Raw genomic sequence first — 27,927 nt, forward strand, 5'->3', positions numbered from 1 at the left:
CCATTCTCTTAGTCTATACTCCTGATCAAGTATTTTTGCTGATTTAGTTGCAGAGTTGGCCTGTGCAATGGTTTCACTTTTTTGTTTGTTTGTATAGCTTGGTTTATAAGCATATCCAAAAGGAAAACAGAGGAATGGCGAGTAGTCTGCTAGACAGTCTATTGAAGCAACTTGTCTGGCTAGTAAGTAATGAGCTTGTGTAATAAGTAATTAGCTAGTAAGTAATTAGCATTGTGAGAATGAAGTTAAAGTTGTGCTTCGTTTATCATTACCGATACTAAACTAAATCGTGAAGGTGTGTATTGCTCTGGTAATAAACTGTAGCACATTTTCCACATCAATGTCTAGCATTTTTTGAGACATCAACCAAAGCTTTCAAAGAAAATTGTACAACATAGCTGGAATATGTGTATGCTTCTAGGATCTTATTGGAAAAACAAAGCACAGAGAGGAGCGAGCTGTACACGGATGGATGGATGGATGAAGAACTAGTCCAGTGTCTGTACTGTGAGCAGTGCTCTTCTGGAGTGTAGGCATGATCAGGCAGAAAGGTCCTGCCAGTTGGCTCACACCAGCTCTTCTGCAGGGGATCGTGTAACTTCTGGGACATCTGGTGAAGCGTGAGGAAAGGATCGTTCCGCCTGAATCTTAGTACTTGCTTGCAAGTTTATTTTAATGTTGCTCTATGTACTAATCTGTTAATTGTTTAACTTAAAAATTTTACAGATAGCAAATATTACAAACTGGCTAGAAATAGTTGAGCCGCTTTTATTTTTAAAAGTTTATACAGTAAAACCATAGCAGTGAACTGAGTTGGAATGGTATTTTTATCATTAAGACCTGCTCACATTAAGGGAACGTTGGTGGCAAACTGCTGTTGCACAACAGTTATTTGTAGTCTTCTTGTATCTGCACCACGTTTCGGGGCTGCATACTAGAAGGCAACTGCAGAGCTGTTTGTGAGCAGGTCCCAGTACTGCCGGGCTGGGTGGGATGCTGCATGCAGCACGGTGCCCGGGAAGGGGAGAGCAAGGCCAGCAGAGCTCCCAGCTGCCTGTTCTGTCCTCTCTGCTTCCCTCAGTGCATGGCCCGGGACTTTCATTTCAGACTAACATAATGGGGAGCTCCAAGCGAGGCATCGCAGAGCATCATAGCGGTGGTGCTTTCATATTTAATTCCTCTGGCTGGATGTTTCTTGCAGGAATTGATCCAATTGCTTCCTTACAGCCATGTAAACTTCTGCCACCCACAGCTTCCTCTGGTTAGGAGTTTGGCAATTTAATTATGTGCTGTTACAAACTACCTTTGTTGGTTTGCTCTCAACCTACCACCATCTGGTTTCTTTGGATACGTCCTAGTTCTTCCCTCACACAGCAAACATCAAACTCTACTCCTCTAATCCATGTGACTCGTGATTTTCAGACTTATGGCACACATCTGGTGTTTCGCTTTCTGTAGCACAGCCTTCTTAGTTGGTACTAACAAGGAAGCTTTGCTTATCTCTCATCATCCTTCTGATCACCTCTGAACAGAGGTGCTGTCTTCTTGATGAGTTGTAACTGCATGTTGCGTTCAAGATTTTCACTAATGGATATATTTTTTTGTTTGTTTAATAATGTCAATTGGATTGGCTCTACCACCTGCTTTTTGGTTTTGGATTTATTTTTTATTTTTTATACAAGTGCCCTTTGATAGGCAACTGTAGAAGTTTAACTGTGGGAACTTTTAAGACAGTATCAATAAGTATCTGATTCTCTCTTGAGATAGCTTCCAGATCTTTCTCTTTTTTTTTTTTTTTTTTTTTTTTGCTTTGCAAATCTTTAGAGCGTTGACTCGTGTTCCACAGCAGCTGCAATACATCTTGTGATAGGAGGAGGAAAGTACACTTTGAAGTACACTTTGGTGAGACACTATTGCACGTAGTACCCCAGATATGTCCTGTCTGCTTTGAACCCCCGTGCCTCTTTCTTGGCATTTTCATTTGGTTTCTGATATCCCAGCTCTGGAGAAGAGAGGTCAGGGTGTTGGAGTGTGAGCCCCAGCCCTGTGACAGCGGGGTGAGAAGCAGAGACTAAGTTAGTGAGCTGAATGTGTAACCCTAGAGACTTGTCAGGTCTGCTTTTCTTGTATACTAGGTGTAACCTCTTTGGTTTAGCACCTCAAATTGGAAACTGGGGTTGTTTAATTGCTTGGTACAAGTAATAATGTTGTTACTGTCAGTGCCCTTTCCATGTGTAATTGTGGAATGAGTTGTTGATATTCAGGTATTGCGTTCTTCATCTGTTGGTGGTGAATAGTGAGGGCCTATCAGTGCTGGTAACTACATTGAGCTTGTGTGAAGTCAGGTACTGCTCATTTCCAAAGCATACTTGACTGTTGATTCTCATTTCCAGCATAGTGGTTTGCTAACTGAGGCTCTTACTCATTGTGCAGCTGATTAAGACATATTGCAGGGCTAGAGGCTTTTTCCTGCTTCAGATTTTTTATTTGAAATTTAAATGTTAATGTAAAAGTTTTCTATTTTTTTATTATTAAAGTTGGTGTGTGGTATTAGTTGAGTGAAAACCTTTGTAATTTCACTGTGTTTGAGGAGTCAGTGAAATATGTGAGCGTGAAATTATTTTCAACATTTCAAAACAGCTAAATTAGAGAAATGAGAATGACTGGTTGGAAAATAATACATTCCCATAACGCTTTTCTGATGTAGGGTTTTTTAGTTCATACTAAGCAGTTTGCCAAAAGTTTTATTTAATTAAATTCTAGATCTGAAAACTGAAACAGCAGCTTTCTGCAAACTCATCTTTCATACTGTAAGAAGTTTAGAAAAGAACCAGGCACTTTAGTTATATTTAGAATAATTGAGGCATCACTTACTGTAAGTATATAGTAAGTGCTCTTTACTATTATAGCTCTTTTGTTTGCTTGTTTGACTCTGAATCTTCAGGCATGCTTTGGGCTCAGTTAACTGCTTGTTTTGTTTTTCCTTTATTTATTTATTTATTTATTTATTTATTTATTTATTTATTTTTAAGGCATGGCATCATACAAGTATTACCAAAGCTACCAAAGCAGTCTGCATGCAAGATCTAAGTTCCAGATACTGTCTTACAAGTGGATTTTACTGGGTGGAGTCAGTTCTGCTTTCTTTGTTATGAATACATAACATGTATTTGTTATGGTTTCTGATTAGTAATATGTTTTAAGTATTTGTGCAAAAGTTACTTCCCATTTGCAGCAGCTTAGCTGTAGTGCAATACAAAAAACATTCCTTAAAGGTGGAAGTCCAAACGCACTTTACAATTAAATATTTTAATGTTTCACCATGTACATTTTGCAGATAAGTTCCATTAATGCCACATGTCATAAAGACCAGAAGGGGAATAAAATGTTAGTGAAGATTTTGAGTTGACAGCTCACCAAACTTCATTTTTTTTGGTCTCGTGGCAATTGCATTCACTTCCAGTGAAATAATTTTCAGCAAACTAATTTCTAAAGAATGTGTATTTCTGTATTGACTTCCTCAGGGTTGCCTTAAAATTAAGTATTTTACAAGTTCAGAACAGCATCTGTAACTTGTGTTGATGACGTAGTTATAAAAGCCTGAGAAGCAGTCATCTCAGATTGTTCCTGATTATACTGTTTAAACTAAGTTAGGAGTTGGGAATTTGTTGTTCATGTAGCCAGACTGAAAAGAACCAAAACACTTTCTACTCGCTGGCTTCTGTCCTGCTCATGTTATGGAACTGTGACCAAATCATTGCTAAACTTTTTTTTTTTTTTTTTTTTTTTTGTTATAAGATTGTTTTAATTCAGCCTAAAAATCCATATGGATGCCAAGAAGAACAGTTCATTCTTTCATTTTCATCATTACAGATGTGTTCTTCTATTAACGACTTTGTGCTGACACTTGTGTTTAGGTAACTGTAGCACAAGCCAGATCAGACCTAATTCAGTTCATATCAGGACTGACAAGAAAAAAAGGAGGGGGGGGGAATACGTCAGAATAATTTTTCAACCAAGTCATTTCTCTTACATGCATAACAAAGTCTTTCTCAAATGGTAGTGCTGCACAAGGGCTGAGATGGGAACGAACATGAACTGTTTGCATTTTAGTAGTATTACAGATTTACGCTGGATTGAAACAATTCTTAAAGTGTGATCAAGAATTGGAATCTGCTGTAATAGTTTGCTTTGGATCTGGTTGCTGATGAGAGCCTGCCTTGTAATGGATGGACGTTATCACCACATGAAATTTTGGTTGGCTGCTTTATGTTCTTTCATCCTTTGCTTTCCATTGGAAGATTTTGTGGAGCATCCCATGCGAGTTTAGAAAAGCAGTGTGTTTTCAGAGCCCTCCTATGTTCAGTTTCTTTTTTTTTCTTTTTTTCAAGATTAACAGCTGTTATCTATTATTGGACAAATGCCCATTTAAATCTTGTAATTACAGACAGTAAATGAATAGTTCTTCTTTGAAGACTTCGACCAAAAAGTCTGGTTTTGCTATGTTTTTCCTTGCTATTTCTGAAATTTAACTAAGCTAGTTATGATGTTTCTTTTTGTTAGCACGCTAGAAGAACTGTGTAATCTTACATGATATTTTAATAACATTTTTTCTAATCACATTGACAAAGCAAGCTCTTTTGGTGCTGTGCATTTAAAACACACCAAACAGTGGTGAGCATAGATTTTGGACAGAAATGCAAGGTTCTCCTGTTCAAAAGTAATGCACATGGAATATGTCCAAACTGGGTTTTATTCCCCATTAATCACAGTATTGAGCTGTCCTTTTTTTGTTACTTTGTTCTGCATTCTGCAGATGTACAGAAACTTAAGCATAGATTATTTTCTAAATAATTGTGAATATACTGGAAAAGTGGGGGGGAAGATGGGTGATATCTATTGTATTGTGCAGCTCTTTGGCCTTTATAATACCTGCATCCCTAAATACGTTGTAAGAGCTCATGAAAATTAGAATTATTTTTTTTTTTTCATGAGCTTACAGCTACTTTTTCTTGAGCACACTGAACAGAAGATTCCTTGTACAAATGGATTAGTGACATTTACATCTAAACGCCTAGAGCATGCTAATAAACCTGTACAATTTTTGTAACCTACCCGCAAGAAAAACTGTGGCTAAATGAGTGAAGATGCTGTGGGTTTCAGCTACTTGTTAAACAGTTTTTGAAAACTCACTCCGCAGCAGCTTATAAAAGCTAATTGTTCATTAACCATTTTGGAACAGTTTTAGACTTGCATCTTTCTAAATACAAGTGAATTCATTAATGCATGTTTTTAATTGTTAAATGACGACTTAAGATAACTCTTTTATTGAGAACATTATAGTGTCTCTCTTGCACAAACAAGCTGTATTGCTGTTTTCTTAATTGGGTGCTATCACTTGCAGCATTAGTGGATGAGGATGCTAGACCAGGCTCACTTCTAGCCAGATTCCAATGTGGAGGAACAAAAAAGTGCAGAACATGCACAACAGCTGCCATGCACATTGATGAGTGATTCTGCTGCCGATCACTTAATTCAGCTTTTTTAGTTTTGCCTCTCTGCCTCCTGTTCTTGTGCATGCTTGCTGCACTTTCTGAATTGCATGTGGGTTGTCACGTGTTGTGTATTGTGGAGGATTAGGTACGTAACATGGCACAGATTCTCTGAGCATCTAAATATGGGCAAGTCAAATTATGTGTGCTTTTGGGATGTTTAGCGGGATTTGTCTGAAATGTAGCAGTTTCTGAAGCTGTGTTTTCCATGGAAGGTGTGTGTTGGGTAAATCCTTTAGTCTTCCCTGTTATTTTTGTGATTCATGTGTTCGGTGTAGCAATATTTTTATAATCACGACTAGGCTTTATATTTAAGGGTGGCAACCTGTAATTTTTCTTCTGGTTTCCTGTCAGAGTTTAAACAAACTGCTCTTGTCTCCTGAGATCATTCTTTGACTGTTCAAGTCACATGGAAGTGTTGACTGCTGTTCCGTGTCTGGAACAGCTTGTGACTGTTTACTGGAAAAAGCAGCAGATACATTGTAAAAATGTGCAGTGTAATCTCTCTGAATAGCTCTGTTGTTGACACTTGTATAGAAAAATCACCTACTGAACTACAACTGCAGTAAGGTTTCATTGTATAAAACCGGCTTGGTACTACTTCTGTTTCGCAACTTTACTGAAGTTGTGTTAAGTTTGGAAGGCTTACACCTTCTTCTATTTCTCTCTGTAGACATCCAAATGAGGGATGAAGGTCGGGTCAATATAAAATTCCACACCTACTGTTTACAAATTCAGTCTGAGGCTTTTGAAAACTGCATCTCCTTTGCATTTGCATGGCAAACTTTCTCATGCTTCAATTGCAAATATGTTTAAACCCTTCAGCTGAAATCTCTGTGCATACTCTCTGTCTTGCCCTGTTATAATACTCACCTTCAAAACTGACAGCTCTGTTAGGGATGTAAAATTCTGCAAAGCAGAAGATCCAAGTGAGGCCAAAAAATCTATAATGTATTTGTGTTGGAAGAAATGCAAATAAATAAAGTTGCACTAAGACAGTATTCGTATTAGCACGTTGTAGTGTAGCTACACAATTATGAGGAACAGAGGAAAGAAATAAAAAGGACTGGCTTTATGAAAGAGAACAATGCGCCAGGCATATTTTAAACTGTAGTTTATCCTAATGGAATGATTTTGCATGAGAACAGTAACGGGTCTCTTATTTCCCTACTGTTTTATAGCATCAGAGATGCAAAGTACAGAAATAGTTTGGTAATAGTAATTTGCTTTTAGCAAGAGTGCACAGTAGTAAAAAAATATTCCACTTCTTAACAGATAAGGGGATGTTATATGGAAAACACCTGTCTCTGACACTTCCATTTTATGGTATATTTGGCTCTCCGTGTCTTTTTATTAGAAATGCAGTGATGTACCAGTGTACTTGAGAGAGGCAAGACTATAAACTACTTAGGTTTGGAAGAACTGACTTGTGGAGGGAGGATGTTTGGCAGGCAGAATGTGACTGAGAACTCAGCATTGAATAGTTGAAGATTAACACCGACTGTGAGAAGGAATTGCTTAAATACACAGTTTGTGCTTTTGCAGTTATCGAGGCAAGTAGTTTATTAGGAAGAACACTGGACATCAAGAGGCTTCAGGCCAGACTATGCTAAAAGTATTGAAATATTTTCATTTCAATGTTTAACAGGAGTAGGCCCTGTCCTTTTCATGTACCCTATTAATGAGACATTGTTTTCAATTGCTGTGCACTTGGCTGAACTTTAACTATTTGTACTGAAGCTGCTGGAATCTTTTTTTTTTTTTTTTTTCTTAAAATTCAAAGGCTTATTTAATCATAGTTTAGTAATGTTTGAGAAAAACAGTTTTAAGCTCCAGCATGTCTGCTTATCCCTGTAGTACTTTCCCAACTCTTCCCACTTCTGTTATAGTTATATGTACCTAATAACTATCGGTCAGTGAAAGTCATCCCCTTACACCTGCTAGCTCTGAAAGGACTCTGCAACCCTCCAGAACACTCACCGTAATTCTGCCAGCTCAAGGCCACAGTTAATCCAATCGATTTTTGTGTTTGTTTATGACAGCTGAACTAAGAGGAGGAACTCTGCTGCTGGTTTTGGTGACTTGCAGGCTAATAATGCCCCATCATGTTAGGGGCAAGCGAGCTAACGCAGCAGCTTGGCTAAGTAGCTTAGGGTGAGGAGCATGCACAGAGACCAGAACTCGAGAGTAGCGAAATGTGCATTTCCAGAGTCAGGTGCTCCAGTGTTTGGAATGCTAAGGAGAGGTCTCTGAATATATGGTTCCTTGGGGGCAATAACCTCCTCTGTATCAGTAGAGCAAAGGTAGATGAATTTAAAGCTATATACTTACTTGTTGGGGGTACAGATAACCAAGTACTGCCGTTAGTAATAGTTGCTCAAAGAACAGACCGTTTTCTTGCAAAGTATAGGACATAGAGATGACATTTTGGAGACTAGGTATGGCCTGCAAATTAGTCTTTAGCAAACTTTAGTCCTTAGTCTTTGTTTAAGAAACAAACAAAAAAGCCAACAGCTAAAATAAAATTACACTTTTCTTGAACACGCTTCCACTACCACACTATTTACAGCAGCAGAAGGAAGTGGTTTATGTGATGACAGAAGAGATAGCCCTATATAGGAGTAAATTAAACGACTGTTTTCTTCATGGGGAATGAAATTACCATTTAGCTTCCAGAAACCTCTGTTGTGAGACTAAAAAGCAGCCCTAAATACAGGGATTTACCTTTTTATTTCCTTTGCTTTTTATTTAGATAGTCCTTATTTACATCTGCCTGTATGCTTTTTTATTTCAAAGTTTATCTCAGATAACTTAATGGCTTTTTAATTACCTGGCCCTTCTGTTCTGCAAACTGATGTGGTTGGCTTGGCCTCCTTCATCAGATGGTCACAGTAGAAGCTGTGTAGGAACTTGTGAAATTCTGCAAGGAGTGTGTAACGTGTTTGTCTTCCAGTTTTGCTTTTCTGGAATCACCTGAACATCAGTTTAGAAATGCAAAGCTAATTGTACGCTAATCTTCTGAATTCACGAAGTTCATAATGGTCTCTAAAAGCACTTAACTACAGCTAGCTAATTTCAGTTTTTAAATTAAATGCTATCCGGAGTACATTAACATATGCCTTTGGTTTGAACTACACTGTCCTTTAAACAATGAATTTTTAATAGTGAACTGCAGATTTTAATCTCTGGGTATAGAAAAGGAGTTGTTCTCTATTGAGAATGCCTATTTTGGAAAGGTAGTTTTTTGTTGTTTGTTTGTTTGTTTTTTTTTTATCGTTTTCTTCCTCTCTCTGGAATGGTGTTAATTAAACACAGGGATTACCCGGAAGCTGCATATAAACTGAAATGGGATAAAGAGGGGGTTCTTGGTACCACAGACTTAAAATTGGTGTAGTTTTGAGATTTATATAGGCTATTCTTTTCCCCCTCCCCTTTTTCTGTTTTAGGTGAAATTGTGGTAAATGAAGTCAATTTTGTGAGAAAATGCATTGCAACAGATACGAGTCAATATGACCTGTGGGGCAAATTGGTTTGCACTAACTTCAAGATTTCCTTTATTACAGATGACCCAATGCCACTACAGGTTTGTTACTGCTCACATTACTACATTGTGCCAACAGATGATAGAATGTTTGTATTCTCATTAAATCCTTCTTATCTCAAACTGATATAGCTCTGACACCTTCTAAAACAAAGAAAGCTGAATGATGAGGTTAAACTGTCTTATTCTCAATGTGTTGTTATTCTATCCCTTCACTGAGAATATGAGAATAGAGTGAGTTTGGGGTGGAAGTACAGCCAGTTCCCGTTACCTCTGATTATGCAGGCTTTATTGGGAAGTTCATGGGAAAAGGTGAAGCAGGAATTATATAAAAACGTGCTCCTCCTTAAGGAGGAGAATTGCAAGTGTTCCTTTTCTTACACAAGTGTCAAATCAGCAAAGCCTTTAATGTGTCCAAGTTTCTCTGGCATAACTGAGAGAGGACAAAGTAACTGTGAAATGAGCTTTCATCATAGATGAGGTGACAACAAAAGGGAAGGAAGAAATCAAGCCTTTGTCAAAGCAGAACATCTGAAATTAAAAGCCTTAATCAGATTTCTTTGAACAGCACAGCCCATGGTACTGTTTGGAAATCAGAATTGTGAGCTTTGTTATTTTCACTAGTACAGTTGTTTCTGCCTTCATTTTGGGCTTTTCAAAGAAATACTCTTACGTAGGCAAGCTCTGAAAGTAGATAGATACTTTTTCAATATCAGTTAATATACTTGACAAAAGCTACTTCAAAAAATGAAATCTTCATGACAAGAACTATGCTTTGTCATGAAGGAGTTGTCAAAACTTATTTATCAAATTTGGCTAAATATCTTTGCCTTTGTTCTAATAAGCCAAAGTAGAAGATCTTGAAAGCTTGTTCCTCTGAAAGCAATGTGTCAATGGCTATTGATTTAAGTGCATGTTAAGTACATGTAGGGTTGTTATTGTTCAGTTGTATTTTCCTTCTCAAATCTTTACTGACTGAAATTGAGATTGTTACTGATTTTGTTTTATCTGAAAGTGGTGAGTGACCACATGCAGCATACTATAATCAAGATGGATTCAGAGCACTCAGTTGTCTGGACAACTGAGTGCTCTGAATCCAACAAGTCTGTACTAGCATTGAGGAATAATTACTGATTTTGTTACTGATCAGTTACTGATTTTGTTTTATCTGAAAGTGGTGAGTGACCACATGCAGCATACTATAATCAAGATGGATTCAGAGCACTCAGTTGTCTGGACAACTGAGTGCTCTGAATCCAACAAGTCTGTACTAGCATTGAGGAATAATTCTTCATATTTAATCTGTTTAATTCTGTTTGATAGTATGAAAAGAAAGCTTTGGGTTTGTCCTCATGAAAGTCAAGTTCATATTTTTTTCTTTCTTATGATTACAGTAACGGAGTTAATAGCGGATGACTACAGTAATAGTTTATATTTACATATATAAATTTACGCTTCAGCTCGTTGAATATCTACCAGCAATTTTTTAGGCTAGTAAATTCAATGCAGAAGTGAAACTTTTTTTTTGCATATTCCACAGGGGTTTGCAGACTTCTGGTGTGCTTTCACCAACACAAGAAAGCATGGTTTCAGTACTTCTAATTGCCTGTGAATAGGGAAGGGTGGTACATGTCAGAAAAGTCTAGGCATGCCTGATTTTTATCATTGTTTCTTCAAAGATGTGCTGTGTATCATCTGGTTGAGAACTGCAATTAATAGCTATGAGTTCATGTGTTCATGTGTTTCAGAAATTCCATTATAAAAACCTCCTTCTTGGTGAACATGATGTCCCACTAACATGCATTGAGCAGATTGTCACAGGTATGTCAAAAACTGTTAATCAGGATGACAGACATTAAACTTATTGATTTAAAGCTATTAACTGCTTGTTAGGTTGTGCAGAATTGTTGACACTCAGGCGGGTCTTTAGCTGAGTCTTTGTATTGGTTTTAAATGTAATCGCAGTACTGAATCAGCAGGGGTTCCAGGATAGACACCTGTTAGAGCAATACACATTTTGTTAGCAACCTGTCTTCCAAACATCTAAATCTCTTCCATTTAAATACACTGGACTGCAAAAAATGCATCACTTACACAATTTACACATAGCTGGGATATCCCACAACACAGATAGATGCTTGGGTTTTCGATTTTGTCTAACCCTTAGGCAGGTTAGTAGCCAATGGTCCTCCAAACCTACAGATGGTAATGCACCATTAATCTGAAGAAGTAACTAAGCATAATTTGAAGAACCTGTTTTTGATTTGTTGCATACTCTAGGCTAACTAGTTTGCTAAAGATAATGTTCTTTGTCTTTTAGCTAAAGAATTTCATTTAGATAATAAGTTTTCAAATCTTGATTACAGTAAGAGCTGTTAAATACTTGGCTTTCTAATTGCACTTAATTTACACTTAATGTAAATCATTACTTACCTATAAGTTTTCAGTACCTAAAGTCATCCAGTAATCCGTTTCCACTCTGGAAGTTGGTTTTAATTGCAGTGAAAAGATTAATATGCGTCTGAGGAAGAACACTAAGAAGAAATGTGGTCTGTTTGTTCTTTTTTTTTTTTTTTTTTTTTTTTTTTTAAGAAGAGATTCTATTGACCTGTTACATGGTCTTGCCCTGGCCCACATTTATTGCCCTTTTTCAAAATTACCAGGGAGCTGTGACAAAACAGTGCAAATCTGTAGATGACAGTTTTGTGTGGAGAGAGATTTATAACCATGGTGTTGCAGTCTTCTCATTTAACATCTCTTACAAACTCCCATATAATAAATTCCCCTAAGTAAGGGGGAAAAGCTAATCAACGTTGAATGATTGTTCTATTAATTCTGTCTTCTCTCATGTGCCATGTGTTGTTCTTGAATGGGAGGGCTTCAGAGGTTGCACTCGTTTCAGAATAAAAGCCAATGGATTCTAGGTTATTCTTTACTGCATGTTTCCCTAGATTAAACATTCAAATAGCCTGAATGTTTGCAGTTTCATGGGAAGAATGTTAGAAGTTATCTAGGACCCCTTTCTGTTTAGCTTTTCTGTTAAAGTTTGAAGTTCTGTAGAGCAAGATGGCAGTGTTTCCTGCCACATACCTGAGGAAATTAGTCTTTGTTCTTCTATTATTCTATTGTTCTTCTGCAGTCTTACACTAATTTTAGTGAAGCATAAGCTTTTACTGACAAGAACTGAGAGAGTTTTCACCAAAACTGCAGAGGAGGTTGTTTGATGGTTGTCACATTCAAGGTGAATAGCTGAAGGTGTATTGATTTTATATAAACAAACAAACATACACACGGGCCAGGTAGGAGCTGTTTCTTTCAGTTGTGCTCCTTGCCCTTTGAGTTTGTGGTCCAGATCTTAACCCAGCAGTTTAGAAAGTGCAAGATCCAGCTGAAGGCATAAGGAGCATGAAAGGTGCTAGAGGTGTTTCTGAAAAGAACTGTTAGTCCATCTGAAATGCCTGAAGAAACTGCAGTATAGAAAAAGTAAGCTATAGATAACACTGTTTAGTATTTATAGTGGTTGTTGGCTCCTTGTCTAGCCATAAACTCTCCACCCTTTTCCCAGGAGATGAAAGAGCTTAATGCATAAATGTTTAATTTCCATCCTGTCCTAAAACGTTTGTCTTCTGTTTCATGGAAGTACTTTAGCTTAACCCAGAAGATGCCATAGCTGGCTGGTTGCAGGTAATTCATCATTCAGCAGCTATGTGCCCCAATTTTCCCATTTACCACACACAAAATCTCTGTGGCTTTTCTGGTGTTTAGTTTTATAAAATTTAATTTTCTCCATTTGAAAAGGGGTTGCGCAGGCCAAGAGACACAGCCTGTCTATGCAGGCCTAGGCCACCTGGCAATTTACTATACTTACATTTTTGGGTTTTAAGTAAGAAATGCAGTTAGTCTTAACTTGAATGCTTATTTATACATCCAAGTGACAAAACAAACCAAAAAACTGAGCATTTCTGCCAGTTACTGTACATCAGAAGGGCATTGCAGCGTATATGATGATCTGTCTGGGAGCACAAATTACTCTTTGAAATAATGAATGTTAATTACTTGTTTATGAAGTTGTCATTGATGCATATAAATAATCCAGACGTATGGGAAACAGTAATTCAGCCACTTGTTTGAAAGGAGACTGATCAACAGGAGGACCTATACGAGCTCTTACTTAAACTGAATAGTTGAATCATACGATTAAATGAGAAACTGCTTATAGCAACACCACCGTATCTGTGTTTGAGCCAGTCTTGTGTTGTATACTTACAAAGCACGGTCCAATAACTGTCTTTTCTTTACAGTGAATGACACCAAGAGGAAACAGAAGGTTCTTGGTCCCAACCAAAAACTTAAATTTAATCCAACTGAATTAATCATTTATTGCAAAGACTTCCGTATTGTCAGATTTCGTTTCGATGAAGCAGGTCCTGAAAGTGCAAAAAAGGTATTATATCTTTTCATGAAGTCTTTCCTTGTAGTCGTTACATGTAGCAACAGGTATGCTAATAATATTTTGTGTTTTAATAGTGGTGGAGGGGATGGATTTGAAAATTAATTGCATTATATTGCAGCAGAGCATCTAGATTTTAGAGTGAAAATTAGTAGATTTTTAAAAAAATCTAAGATGACATGTTAACTCTTTTCATGTTAGATAAACCTACATTTCTTGTAATATGTTATATTTTTTAAAATTACTAACTTAAGATTTTTTTTTTAAATACTATGCAACAGCTGTATAACAGCGTTTATATTTCAATATGGAAATTGTTTGACACGTTTTCAGCAAGCAGTAACCTTAGTTTAGCCATAGGTAAAGTGTACTATCTTATGTATACTTCTGATAGACATTGCACAGCAAGTTCTTTGATAACCTTTTGAAACAACCGATTTGTCTAATTACATAAAAAATGTGCTTTCTCCATGTTGTCTTAGCATTGCATGCCTTTTGAGGAGTTACCTCTTTCTGTACACTACTAGAAATTTCATTCCTTCCCCAATTTTAACACTAGTTGCCATAAGTTCCAACAAAGTCTTACAATGTTGTTTAACCTGGTAAAATTCCGGTAAGTTTCTGCTGATCAGAGGTGGTTAGGCTACATAAAACTAGCTGGCCAGCCTCCTGGCTCTGGAATGTTGTTTGAGTTACATGTCCTCTGACCTCCATGGCACCACACTGTGGCCAAGCACGACACAGCAGTCTTTTTGTAAGGAGTGACCCAATTTGCTTACAGAGGTTGAGTTCCCCTCTCAGTAGGATCAAATTTGAGCTTAACCGTGTAAATCCTAAGCACCATCTGCCCAGACATAAGTCTGTTTGCAGTTATCAACTGCATGATGCCCAATTTATCACTTCTTCACCTTCTGCTCTCTTACAGAGATCCAGAAGCAGAAACCCAGTTATGAAGCCCACTGTTCTTTCCTTGTTATTTTCTGCATTCCTTCTTTCCTGCCTGCTGGCTTTGTTTGTAACCTTTCAAGTTTGGCAATCTTTCAGCTGTCAATTCCCCTTTTACAGCTTCTCTGAAGTCACCCTGGAGCAGTCTATCTGCAATATCTTTATAGCAACTGTTTCTAATTGGTTGTCAGAGCTAAGAAGAGTGATTAGCCTGTAGGAGGGAGGAAGAGTGCAAACTCAGCATCTCATTAACAGTTCTTGTGCTGTACTTCCTCATGCAAGAGCAAAAAGTGAAACCTTTTTATAAAGATGCTTGCTTTATGCATTCGTAATTACATGGGCTAATGTGATAACTGATAGGAAGAAGAGTTCCAGAGATCCAGAAGGTTCTGAATCTGCATAGTTACAAGATGGCAATGGTGGTGACCAAAAGCATAATTCCCCTTTACGAATATCAGAAGGTGGTCACAAGGAATAGAAGAAGACTTGTATAATTTTTACTATCAGTTGTATGGCTAGTGCCACAGTTTTGATGTGTCCAGTAGGTTACTGCATCTTTGTTTGGGTGTATGGGAAGCATGCTGTTACTGAGGGGAGATAGTTACCATAAACTAGTGTTTCTGTAACAACATTATTCTGTTAACATTAAAATACAGTTACCTAAAGCCGTGAGGTCCTTGGATTGGTTTCTCTGTCAGGATTTTGCTTGCATTATTTTGGTGAACACAAGTAGAATGGTCTTATGTAGCATATTTATTGGAATTGGTTTGTTCTTTCTGGCATAGAAAGGGATTTCTAGCACCACACTCTTGAAAGATTATCTCATTCTGTTCCTGACCTTCAAGTAGTATATATTAGCAAGGTTAAATAAAATAAATAAAAAGATTATGCTCATTTTGGAGCTAGGTATGAAAACCTCCTGAGTGGAAGAAAAAGGAACTGGATAGAATTATGCTTAAACATTATATAAAGGTTTTTCTAGGGTGTTCATTGTTGAGAAACTGCAGAGCTCAGCATTTCTGTTGTAATCAAAGAGTTGTGCAGGTTGTAATTTAACTATAATAATGTCCAAAGTAGTTCTGACTCTCAAGGTTTTCAAATAAGAGTCTTCTTCACTTATTAGCTTTAAAATTAAGGGAAAGTGAAGTTAACAGTTAATATTACAATCTGTGTTCAGTAAAGCAAGAGACCTGCATGTTAGTCCTTTATGAATCAGAAATAGCTTCCTTAGTCAAACCTCGCATAAATACTGTCAGGTGTACAAATCAGAACAGGGAGATTTCTCTCTACCTAGATGTAATCCTGGTAATACAAGGGAGTATCGTTCTATAAATGAAACACACTTGGGTCAAAGTGAAATATCTACCTGCTACAATACACACTTCAACCTATGGGAGTATTTGTGCATCTAACTTAATCAGTATGAGAGGCTAGCAAGTGTTCTGTTTAGAGCCATAGGTAAAAAATAAAAAGGAAAAAAAAAAAAACAGAACATTATTATTTTTAAAATGAGCTTTAACTATGTGGAAGAATCACAAGGAGAACAAAGATACTAACTTCACATGATTAAGTAATTTCTTTCGAGCACAGTTGCTTGAATGTAATGGAAATACTCATCAGTATTCAGTTACATAAGTTGGTGTTGGCAAAGAGAACATAATCGGTTTCTAAGGAAGTAACTGGGTTTGCAGAACAGGGCAAAAGGGAGAATAACCCCTGCTAATTAGGCTGCTTTACTAGAACAGAGAGTATTCCCATTTTGGTAGTAAGTGAAACTATGAATCCAAGTTTAAAAGCAGTCAGACTTCAGACATGGACTCTCTATTGTATTTGATTACATAAATATATACATGATATCTGGGTAATATCGGTAGAATGTTCACTTTTTTTTTTTTGCCACGTTAAAGCAGAAATGAAGTGGAAAAACACATCAGATTTTGAGGTGAATTAATTTTTTTGGGGGTAAGCTATGAAGATGCTTAAAAATCAGTTCTATAGAAACATACCTTCAACATTAGCTGCAGACTATACATGCTAAAAAACACTCTCCCAACATTAATCAGTCAAGTAAATATTTCCTCTCTTGTTTTTAATGGATATTTGGGAAACAGGAGTTAAGGAATAATAATGGGGATGGAAACTCACATTCCTCATCATTTAGCAGTTGGATTCCATTTTGTCTCAAAAATAAAGCTGTAGAGCCTCCAAAGGAAGGAAAGCCAGATGGGTGTGGGAGGAAGTGGAGGATGGGGAAGCACGGGTAAGCAAGTTGGGGAAGTCTTAAGTTAGACAATATGAAAGAAGAAGCATTTCACCTTCCTTAAAGGAAAAGGAATTACTTTTGTTCCAAAAAGCACAACAAACAGGTCAAACTGAAATATCCTGCTGACTTCTAGCCACTGTAATACTTGACGTTAAACTAAGAAATTAAAATGTATGAATAGATGAAGCTTTAGATCTTAGGACTGTTAAGTGATGGAAAGTGTGCTGCCTTACTAGGCAAATGAGTCTTGGCCGTGTACCAGAATGGCACACACCCTATAATCTCCTGTTTCCTAAATATATCTCCATTTTTGCAGTCCCTTTCTCTTCTAGAACTCCCTCAACTCTTTTCCTTCAGAGAACTTTTTAAAATGAGTATGAGATCTGTTTCAGAAACACATGCTTAATCAAAACACAAGGAAAATTATCTCAAATCTTGTTTCCCGTGCAATCAATTCTAGTCTTCTAACACGTCATAACACTTGGGATGGAGTGGAATGTTTTTTTCCTAATTGTTACAAGGAATAAGATAAAACTGAGAGTTTTGAACAAATGATCCTGACCCTTTCTAATGTCTTCTTTATTATTCCACAAAACTTCTATATTACCTTGTTCTGGTTGTTTGTATTGATCTCAGAATGTAATATCTCAATACTTTCTCATGCATTCCCAGTGCCTTATATTTTTATGGCCTTTGGAGAGGGATAAAGAAAGCTTTTTTATTTTTCACAAGTAAGCTCATCTGATGGTATTTAAAAAGCCTCTAATAATAATTCTCCTAGCTAGTAGCTAGCAAAATGTTCATGATGGCTAGGGCTGAAAGTCTTGTTATCTGAAAGCTTATTCTTCCAAGAAGACTTGCTGCTACCTGGGAAGATTAAAAACTCTGTCCATGGGACTTGATCTAGTCCTGGTTGCATAAATTCAGAACAGAAATTGCAGTAGTGGGGAAGAATAGTGTGCTTCCAGCAAGTTCATAAGGCAGTCTGTTGCAGGGAGGATGAAATGCAGGGCTCAGCTAATGTAGCACATCTTACATATGAGTGCTCACAATGATTTTTTCCAAAGAGCGCTAGCAATATTTTGAAGTTCTTGCCCTTGGTAAAATTCCTGTTGAAAAAGAGAAGAGCTTGCCCTGCAAGTATCATCTGTGTTTTGCAGAAAGGCATTGTGCAGGGAACACTTGACATAGGGAAATGGCCTTTGTACTATGAAATAGTTAAACCCGTTTTCTTTACTGTTTTTTGTAAATGAACTTTCCAACAAGCAGCCTATTCTCTTGTTGCCTGAGCCTAAATATCTCCAGCTTTACACGATTGTAAATTGGCAAAAATACCAAACATTTTTCAGTTTGATATGAGAACATTTCCTGTAAAACATGTTTGTTTTCCTATTTAAAAGCTTCTGCTTATGGTGATAATCTGCTGAGATCTGTGGAATTTGCTTGTCTTTTGATACTTGCTGACAATAAAACTACTATATGAATTTAGTGAGGAATAAAAGGAAAATCTGTATGTCTTTAATGTTTTTTAGTATATATTACCAGAATTTTTCCAAAGTGTAAAATATAGACAGCAGTATAAGTAGTAATTTTCTTTTTTTAATAATAGAAATTGGGGTCCTGAACCTGTACTGTAATCTTCAGGTGGACTGCTTCACCCGTGTGGCACTGGTACTTTGAGCTGTATCCGTTCTGTGGAACACCCAGAAAACTTCTCAGCATCTGGGTTCAAGAGCACTGCCATGGTCTCATGTTGGGAACCAGATCCTAACGCATACCATTTCCCAAACAATTTTACCCCTCTTAACATGCCACACATGCACATTCTCAAATAAATGAAAGCTATTTTAGATGCTGCCTTAAAAAATAGTTTTACTGTATTTGCATTGTACTGTTTGGCAGCACAATGGCATCCTTTAATGTCTTGCAGCTCATCCTCAAGCCTTGAGACTTGATTAGCATAGCAAAAAGCTTTCATCCTTCATGCCCATAAATGAAGATCGGGAGTAGCTCTATTAACATCAATTACTCTAATGAAAAGTTAATGAGAAAAATGGAAGTCAAAATGTATATGTATGCAGATCTGCATTTTGCTTCACTGCCACTGACAGACAAAAGCAGTCTGTTAGAAAATGACAAGTATTATGGAATAGCTGTTGTCCTATTATGGTTCTTGAGCTTTTCAAACCTCAAGATGTGTTAAAATTTGTGTGGCTTTTGGTTATTTCATGATAGTTACTACCAGTTTTTACCAAATTGTGGAAATCGGCTTATAAATGTTCATTTGAAAAGTCATGCTCATCCATTTCCCTGTAACACTTTTACTATTTCTTTCTCAGGAGTACCCTGTCTTCTATAGTGTATTGCAGTTCCATGGTAGTTCCACTGAAAGAAAAATCAAAGCAACTGTTCTTCTAAGAGTTGATGGGAACTTGTTGTCGGGAACTTTGTGAAAAAAAGTTTTAAGCTTGAGTTAGTGTGTAGTCACTGGTTTTATAAATAGCAGGAAATGTCCCCCTCAAAAGTCAGAGTACATAAATACTCAGTGAAGGTTCCATAATGCTACATACGTGGTACATACAAGCTAGTAAAAATGCAGTGGCTTTCTCCATGCAGGACTTAGCATGAATGCACTCTTTAAGTTTTTCCTGTGCCTAAGAGTTTCCTAAGACTATTGCAAAGAATGTGAAGTTTAGACGAGACTCTTCCTTGTGCCCCAGGTTAATCTCTGCTGTTCTGAGGATGCATCTTCTATTTGAAATCTCTGCTAAAATTCTCTTCCCAGGGCAGGGCTTGTGACTCAGCCTAGTCGAACCTGATGACTGCATCAGATTGCCAGAGATGGTGCTGGAACTTGCTAAACCCACAGGCGTCTAGAAGTGATGGGTGGATTTCTTTTGTGAATGAAAGTGATTCATCTGAGACTGAACCTATATGGGCTAGGCCAAAATTCATTGAAACTGACATCTTGCTGATGTTTCAGTTGGCTATTTCAGTTCTCAAGATCAGCTGGGGAGGGGGAAAGGAGTGATTGCTGGCATGTTTAGTTAGTGGTAGAGCCCCCGCACTTGACAAGTGGGCCTACTGTAAAAAATCAGGTTCTATTGAAAATGGAGATTGATGGAGAATCTCCAGCCTCTCACTCAGCTGACAAACTACAAGTGACTAACACCAAGAAAGTATCTCCCACTATTTTCAAGTAGCTTAGGGAAGAAGCTCTTAATTTCCAGACAATTTGCTTTTTACTTGGATTCATCAATGCCTTTCATAATTTGGGAACACAACTTAATGAGATGCAGAACTGACATAGGTCCTGGAAGTCTTCAACATGCAACCTCTGTTTTTCCCTTCAAATCAAATATGGAAATTGAACATTAGAAACTGGTTTTAGCTTTTGCTCTGCAAAGTTAATACTGCCATAATCATGAGCAATAAATGTTATGTATATAAACAATACTAATAAACATTTATTTCCTAGGTGTGCCTCGCAATAGCTCATTATTCTCAGCCAACAGATCTTCAGCTTCTCTTTGCATTTGAGTATGTTGGAGAAATATATCATAATCCAGGTAAGTATGAAAATACCTTATTTTCTTCTGTTTCACAATCTGTAAGTTTAGTAAGTCTTCTATCCAGAAACAATAGCAAAAAGCTTTTTAGGCTTTCTCTGGGGGCAAGTAAATTGGCTTGTCGGGCAGCCAACCTCTTACTCTTGGACTGAAGTGAGTTGTTGTGATACACTTTAAAGACCAAAATCAAAAGCAGTATCTGTACTCTGGAACAAAACTGCCAATGTCAGCATGAGTGCTCATATGTCTCCATTCACACTTCGATCCTCCTATCGGTGTATTAGCCTGTAGCGGTACTCCAGGTACATAGCTGATGTCCCATCAGGCAGGCTTGTTTACCTGCCCTTCTTTTGGGAATAAGTTTCTCTTCTGGTGGTATTGCAGGAGGATTTGTGCAGCTTGGGACTCCATACCTCCTTTCCTAGAGGCTTACTAGGCAGTTCTTCCCACTCAAAACCTCCACCACCCCTGCTGAGTTGGAGCACACCCTCTCTGCTCAAGGCCAATCTCCAACTGAACCCTGTCAGTTAGGTAAGCCTGAAAAAGATGCCTTTGGAACTTGATTTCTAGTGTAATGCTGTGCGGTCACTGCTTAGTGTTCCCCAGCCAATACACAGCTGAAAACCATCAGTTTTAGCATTCCAAGCCTCCAAATAGCAGAAGTACCATTGATGTAGATCTGTGGTACAGAAATATTTACTCAGGAGCTGGCATTAGAAATCATTGTTACCAAATTTGAATGTTGTGGAATTATGAGCTCAGACATTCAAATTTGTACAAAAACGCACATTTCTCATGCAGATGCCTACATGACTGCCTTATGCATGCACAAGAATAATGGTGCATGTGATTATGTTGCATACAGAATTATACATGTAATATCTTACCTGTTAAGTCTTGGGTGGTAATTAAGGTCCGTGTATGTTAGTGTTACAAAGTACTAAGGAGGAAGGCAATTTGCAGACAAAATGGCCATAAAGTGGTAAAGTAGCACGTGAACAAAATGTTGGTCTGTCACAAAGTTACCTTAAAATGCTATTTGATATATGGAAAAAAATCTAGGGGACGAATTATACAAGGTGGGTAAAAAATGTTGTTCCCCTGGAGCTGCTGGTCAGAATGGCAAAAGCTGGTTGTTCTGCTATGCTGTAGTTGCTGGAGGAAAGAGTTTGAAATACTTTTGTGGTTGTTACTGTTTTTAATTTAAGTTTCCACGTAGTAAAGTGAACCATGGTGTTTGTTGCATGGATCTCTGGCTTTGCCCTTACAATTCCAGCACTGTGTTTTATAACTCACTATTCCTGATAGCCCTGATAAAGTAGAAGTTGAAATACTGTCATTGTGCTTCTTGGGGAGTGTAATCAGCCTGCATTGCTCTGGTGTGTATAGACATTGTTTTTTCCCAGGATATGTTTGATAATTATATATCCTGCCATTAAACAGTAAAATTCTAACATTATCTTCTAGCACTGGTATTTCTCTGGATACTAGGTACTTCAGTCTGAGTTCAGTATAGCTTTCTTATGAAAGATACCGAAAGTAGTCTGAGTTCTGAATTGGTAGATATTAGAAAGTAAAAAATACACAGTCACTGAGATGACAGCAGAGCCCTAACCCTCTGTTCTGCTCTGTCTGGACAGAATTTACATCTATACTTACATCTTTACAACTCTTCCTAAAGATAGGAGCTTTCCTGTCGGAGATTTCTGGGTTGAGCCCCACTTTATTTCACCTTCATCTAAACATTTACTCCAAGTATCAAGAAACAAAATGCAATGTCCTTTGACACAGCTGACTGCCTCCTTGGCACCTAAAGCATGATCAACAAAGGGGATCTTCTGTATTACTAAGAGAGCTTGTAATTGATTTCCTTGGTCCCTAGCCACAAAATGGTAATTAATATATAAATATATTAACTACCTGGATATAAATATACATGTATATGCACACACACACACATATATATAGCAGATGTATTAGGAAATATACCTTATCAAACAGTCTTTGTCATCAAGTTATTTTCCTTTCTGTTGATAGAGCAGTAATTTATAAGGAAAAGCTGTTGAAATTATGTACCATTTGTTTTACTTTACTCAGAAAATAGTTAATTAAAGGGTAGCATATAAAGGCTAGATGTTTTTAAAACACTGGTAAGGGGCATGTTGAAGAGAGATGTCCTGTGACTGAACATAACACTTGTTCCTGAGCATTAGCATGTCCTGCTTTCTACAAAGCAGCACAACATACCAGCTTTACATTGCTTCTCTGTTGAAATTGCAGAAGAAAAGTACATTTGCATCTTCATGTATTGCTGAGCTGTCATTAAACCACAGATCTGTTTTAATACAAAAATAGGCAGTGTCAGCCCTGATGCTAATGGCTCGCTCTTGTAATTAGGAATATTTTTCTTTTTTTTTTTTTTTAATGTGCATTGATGAATTTTCTTTTCCTAGCAAAGAAGGTGAACGGAATAGACCCAGGAGGTGGTGGTGGTGGCAGCATCGGCAGTGCCACTGGTCAGCAGACACCTTTGTTTGAAACTTACTCTGATTGGGATAGAGAAATCAAAAGGACAGGTGCATCAGAGTGGAGAGTTTGTTCAGTCAACGAAGGTTATATGATATCTACTTGGTAAGTTTCTGCTATAATGCAAGTAAGCATAGAAGAAAACAAGACTATTTAACTGTCTTTTCCTGTCTCTTCTAACAAAGTCTCCATACTATCTGACTGTACACTTTAACTCCTAAATGTGCCACTCTCTGGAGAGGCCCCTGGTTGGAAGATCTTGCAAGTGTTGTCTCTAGAGGAAATGTCATGTTTTGTGAATATATGGTCCCTGGTGCTTCCTGTTTTCCAGCATCTGTTGCTTTCATGCTTTTGTACTTCCCTCTGAAACATGCACGTTTGTAAATAATTTTTTTTGTTTACAAAAAAACATTTGAGCTGTACAGATGACATGTAAGAGATATACAGTACAGCCAGTTAGCACTGTGGTATTAGGGTTTGGTGCATTATAGTAAGACAGCATTGCAACAAGATTGCAACAAGAGAAAAGCTGATAAAATACTTAGGTAAAAGTAACCTTTTCTACTGTATTTTTTTCCCCAAGTCTCCCAGAATATTTTGTGGTCCCATCTTCCTTAGCAGATCAAGACCTTAAGCTATACTCCTACTCTTTTATTGGGAGACGAATGCCAGTAAGTATATTTTTTATTCTGTTGCTGTTCTTAATCATCATGCCATGTTAATATTAAAGATATGTATGCCAATTAACACAGCTTTATATGCAGCATTAAGGAAAAAATAAAGGAATTAACACAAACCTGCTTTTTTGTTGTTTTATGTTTTTCCCATATTAGGTATGGTCCTGGAATCATCCTAATGGGAGTGCCCTTGTAAGAATGGCCAACATTAAAGATGTATTGCAGCAAAGAAAAATTGATCAAAGGTAAACAGTTGAAGCTATTCTTTTATCAGACATGGTATAGAGTAAGTGGTGATTATGTGCAATATGCAGCAGCATTTTGTAACTGAAAGGATAGTTAATGTTGCAGTGCAGTACCTTTTGAGAAACTGTCCTCTGAGTACTGTTGTAGCACAATTTCTGTTCAAGGTCCACTTCAGTTGGAATACTGAATAATTTTGCAAGTTTTAAGTGATGTTTATTATTTAGGTAGCTAGTCTTTCAGGTGACAGAATTTATTGATCGAAGGATTGGATGAGTATTGATGATACTGTGTTAAAACTTATGTTCGTGGGGAATTCCTTACCTGCTTCAGAGAAACACAGAAAAATTATTTCTTTATGGCATTTACAGTTCTACAGATCTAGTACCACAATACACAGAGTCTTTTTGTAGATGTTGCATTGTGTGTGTTAGGCTGGTGCTACAAGTTTTATTTGAAACCCTGTCAGATTTCCTGGCTTTATATACTGCATATATGCTCTTGTTTATTTAGCCCAGACAAATCTTTATAAAAATTGTGGAAAAAATAAAAATTGAATAGAGCTGTTTAACCTGTAACTCTGCCTGAGGTTTTCATTTTCCAGAAGCGTTCTGATGGTCCAGCCTTTCCATTTTTTGTTTTGTAACTCGCAGATACCAAAAATGTTTGAGCCACTAGCATTACAGCAGGAGGAATATTATCTTCTTAATGCCTTTTTTTTTTTTTTTTTTTTTGAATGAAGGTGCATGTTCTATGTGTTTTTAGTGTTTTGCAGTTACAGACTTTGCAATGATTTGTGAAAGGCTCTTTCCCCTCTCCAATAATAAAGTGACTTTTTAAAAATTATTTTTTAACAACATAGGATTTGTAATGCAATAACTCGAAGCCATCCTCTGAGAAGTGATGTTTTCAAATCTGATCTGGACAAGTGTCTCCCCAGCATCCAGGAAATCCAGGCGGCACATATCAAACTCAAACAGCTGTGTGTTAATGGTATGCTGAACTGTCCTTCTTTCATGGCAGTTATTTTCTCGAAATACAACAATTCTAATAGATCTGGCTAACAGGCATAGTTACTTGAAGTCATTTTGCAATGTTACTGCTTTCCTTGTTGCAGAGCCCTTTGAAGAAACAGAAGAGAAGTGGCTATCCTCACTGGAAAATACTCACTGGTTAGAGTATATCAGGTTTGTACCATTGGTAGAGTGATGGTTCATGAGGTGTGAAAAACTTCCACCGGCGTAAGGAAGCAGTGAATCAGTTGAATGATTTGCTATTTTAATTAATGAACTAGGTAAATATAACTATGACTAATTTTTTTCTTCTATAGCATGAACCTATAATATTAATTGTTGCATCACTTTCTGTTCCCATCCAGATCATTTCTTAAGCATTCTGCTGAGCTTGTATATATGATGGAGTGTAAGCATGTTTCGGTAGTTCTACAAGGTAATACAACCATATAGCACGCAACAATTCTTTGCATTAATGATATAATGTAGATGAGTAAGTTTAGATAAAATCAACTGTAATCTCTATACATAACACCCATCTATTCTAAATATCTTAAGCATTTGAACAACTGAAAAAAAGATAATTTTATTATGTGTCTTGGCTGTAGTATCATACCATAGCATCAAAGGATTTTTCACTTTGAGTCTTTTTGTTTCTTTCTCTGGTAATGATATGATAGAGTCCAAACTTCAGGGTGAACTTTTGTACTGTCACAATTAGGCTAATATTCCTTGCATAACCAAGATCAGTTTTATTCAGAGATCCCATGTAGTAGCTGGTAGCATTTCACTAACATTGTTTGCTGTTGTTACATGTTAAACAAAATAAAAATAAAAAACAAAACAAGCAAACAAACAAACAAACAAAAAAACTGAAAAACTTGCTGATACCTAGATCAGAAATTCTGTAATTTCAACTCATATATGACACTTTCCCCATATTGGCTCACTAGCTTGCCAAAAACTGATTCAGGGAAGAAAACATGTTAAAACTTTTCCAGCAACGTGATCGCCCTCCTTCTTAGCATATCTTGTAAATACCAGGCTTTCCAGTGAGTATTTTAGGTCTTTATCAATGCATTGCTGTGCTTGATACTGCAGCAGGAATCTTTACTATGGAATGAGTCTTGGTTGGTTGTGTTTTTTTGATTTTTATCTACCTTTTTGTGAGAACAATTACAGCAATGCAAAGCACGTTATAAAATAAATTCAATTATATATATTTTTAATTTTAAATTGTTTAAAAGCAATTCAAAACTATATGCAGTTGCCACTTTTTGTTGAGATTCTGTTTGTGTGTGTATATACATATACTGTAAGTATGTACATACATTCTGTATGTTATTCACAGAGGAAGAGGGACGGGACCTGAGCTGTCTTGCTGCTTCTCTCATTCAAGTCATGCTGGATCCCTATTTTCGAACAATTGTTGGATTTCAAAGCTTGATACAGAAGGAATGGGTCATGGCAGGATACCAGTTTTTGGATAGGTGTAACCATTTAAAAAGATCTGACAAAGAGGTAAAGTTAATGGTAATTGTATGTGACAAAAGTACCTGGTCAATATCATCCTAAACATTTGTTCACACAGAAATCTTAAGTTACAAATATTTTTCATACTTTCAAATCTCAGGAAGCTTATGTTAGAGAAAATGTGTCTTTGTCCAGGGTAAACATAAATATTCTTTATCTGTTGTAGCCACGTGAGAATCGATGACACACCAGGTGAAATTGGATGTTGATGGGATTTTTTGTTGCTGCAGTGTTACACATGAAAAGGTCAAACTGTTGCAAATGTTAGCACAAACACACCCCACAGTTTAAATTAAAATTAAAGGGGTTTAGGCATGTATTGGGAGGGAGCTATTTTTTGTTGTTTTTTCCAAGGGTATGTTTTCATCCCTGTGTTTTTTTTGTTTTTTTTTTTCGGAATGCCAAGTCATAGCAATATGCAGTATTTTTCAAAGTATTGAGCTGATAGAGAAACGCTAGAGCTTTATGAATTACGATGCACGGCTGACAAACAGATTAATAGAGGGCAACACAGTGCTTGATTTTCAGTATTTCTAGGTAATTTTATGGTTATTTGGGCTCTTCGTTACAAAGGAGAGACTTTTAATTGCAGTTGAAAAAATAGAGGGACCAAGGTTAGCAGTCTTCGTCAGGGACAAAGCCGAGGAGTAACAGAAAAACTGTATCTGCAGAGAGGGGAGCCAACAGATGAACTGAGAACACTGAGTGGTAAACAGGAAAAATAAACAAAAGAAACTGAAGTATCAAGGGATAAATAATGAGAAAGCATTGACTTGACTCTAGGAGAGGATATACAAAAGAATGAAACTGGCGAGAGGAAGTATTTTTAAAATTTTGTATAAATTATAGTTTATACTTTTGCCATTCGTGGGCCATCATGGAAATAGCAAGAAAGTGTATTGAGTAGTTAATGTGGCTGAATCACAAGCTCCAAGTATTTCTAACAAGAAGGAAGTATAGCCCTTGTGAAAATAAGGCCAAATAGTAAGGAAGTGTCATGCAAGTACTAATCTGGAAATTACAAGGGACACAGAAGATAATAGAAAGCATTTTTGCAGCTTTGTGAGTAAGAAAGAGAGCCCAGGAAAGAATTGATTGACTTCTTAAAGAGAAGAGGAAGCTGTGGAAAATTAACACTGAGAAAGTCAATTGGCATAGTTGCTTGTGGAAGTGGCTGAGTAGGAATACAGGAGATTATAATTACATAAAATCATAAAAAATGCAGTCCTCCAAACAGTCCACCCTGCTAAGGAATGTACCAGAGATATGGCTAAATACCCTGAGGGGAGCACTAACTGCAAAGAAAATGGCATGACTTGGGAAAGGCTTTTCCTAAATCTAATTCCCTGTTTCTCTTTCCAGTCCCCTTTGTTCTTGATGTTTCTTGACTGTGTTTGGCAGCTGCTAGAACAATACCCAGCAGCCTTTGAGTTTTCTGAAATGTACTTGACCATATTGTACGACAGTGCACGTATCTCATTGTTTGGCACTTTCCTCTTCAATTGTCCACACCAACGAGTAAAGGAAAGCACTGTGAGTATCAAGTGTTACATCTACTTTTCAATTAAGAGACTTCAGCTTGCTGTTCCGGAAACACCATCATCTAAACCAAATG

At 37.1% G+C, this 27,927-nt stretch overlaps 1 protein-coding gene across 4 annotated transcripts in view; it reads left to right on the forward strand.

The window, feature by feature from the left end:
• MTMR10 (myotubularin related protein 10) overlaps nucleotides 1-27,927 on the forward strand; it is a 37,935-nt gene that overhangs the window by 3,867 nt on the left and 6,141 nt on the right. For all 4 annotated transcript variants that reach the window (XM_084531940.1, XM_084531942.1, XM_084531943.1 and 1 more), the window contains 12 exons: nucleotides 8,999-9,135; nucleotides 10,842-10,914; nucleotides 13,395-13,537; nucleotides 20,230-20,320; nucleotides 22,774-22,951; nucleotides 23,430-23,517; nucleotides 23,680-23,768; nucleotides 24,629-24,759; nucleotides 24,884-24,953; nucleotides 25,145-25,215; nucleotides 26,131-26,300; nucleotides 27,675-27,845. In XM_084531940.1, coding sequence (XP_084388066.1) covers nucleotides 8,999-9,135; nucleotides 10,842-10,914; nucleotides 13,395-13,537; nucleotides 20,230-20,320; nucleotides 22,774-22,951; nucleotides 23,430-23,517; nucleotides 23,680-23,768; nucleotides 24,629-24,759; nucleotides 24,884-24,953; nucleotides 25,145-25,215; nucleotides 26,131-26,300; nucleotides 27,675-27,845 — 1,412 coding nt within the window. The remainder of the gene's footprint in view (nucleotides 1-8,998; nucleotides 9,136-10,841; nucleotides 10,915-13,394; nucleotides 13,538-20,229; nucleotides 20,321-22,773; nucleotides 22,952-23,429; nucleotides 23,518-23,679; nucleotides 23,769-24,628; nucleotides 24,760-24,883; nucleotides 24,954-25,144; nucleotides 25,216-26,130; nucleotides 26,301-27,674; nucleotides 27,846-27,927) is intronic.

The sequence above is a fragment of the Aythya ferina genome (genome assembly GCF_964211825.1).
Source record: "Aythya ferina genome assembly, chromosome: 11".
Taxonomy (NCBI): domain Eukaryota; kingdom Metazoa; phylum Chordata; class Aves; order Anseriformes; family Anatidae; genus Aythya; species Aythya ferina.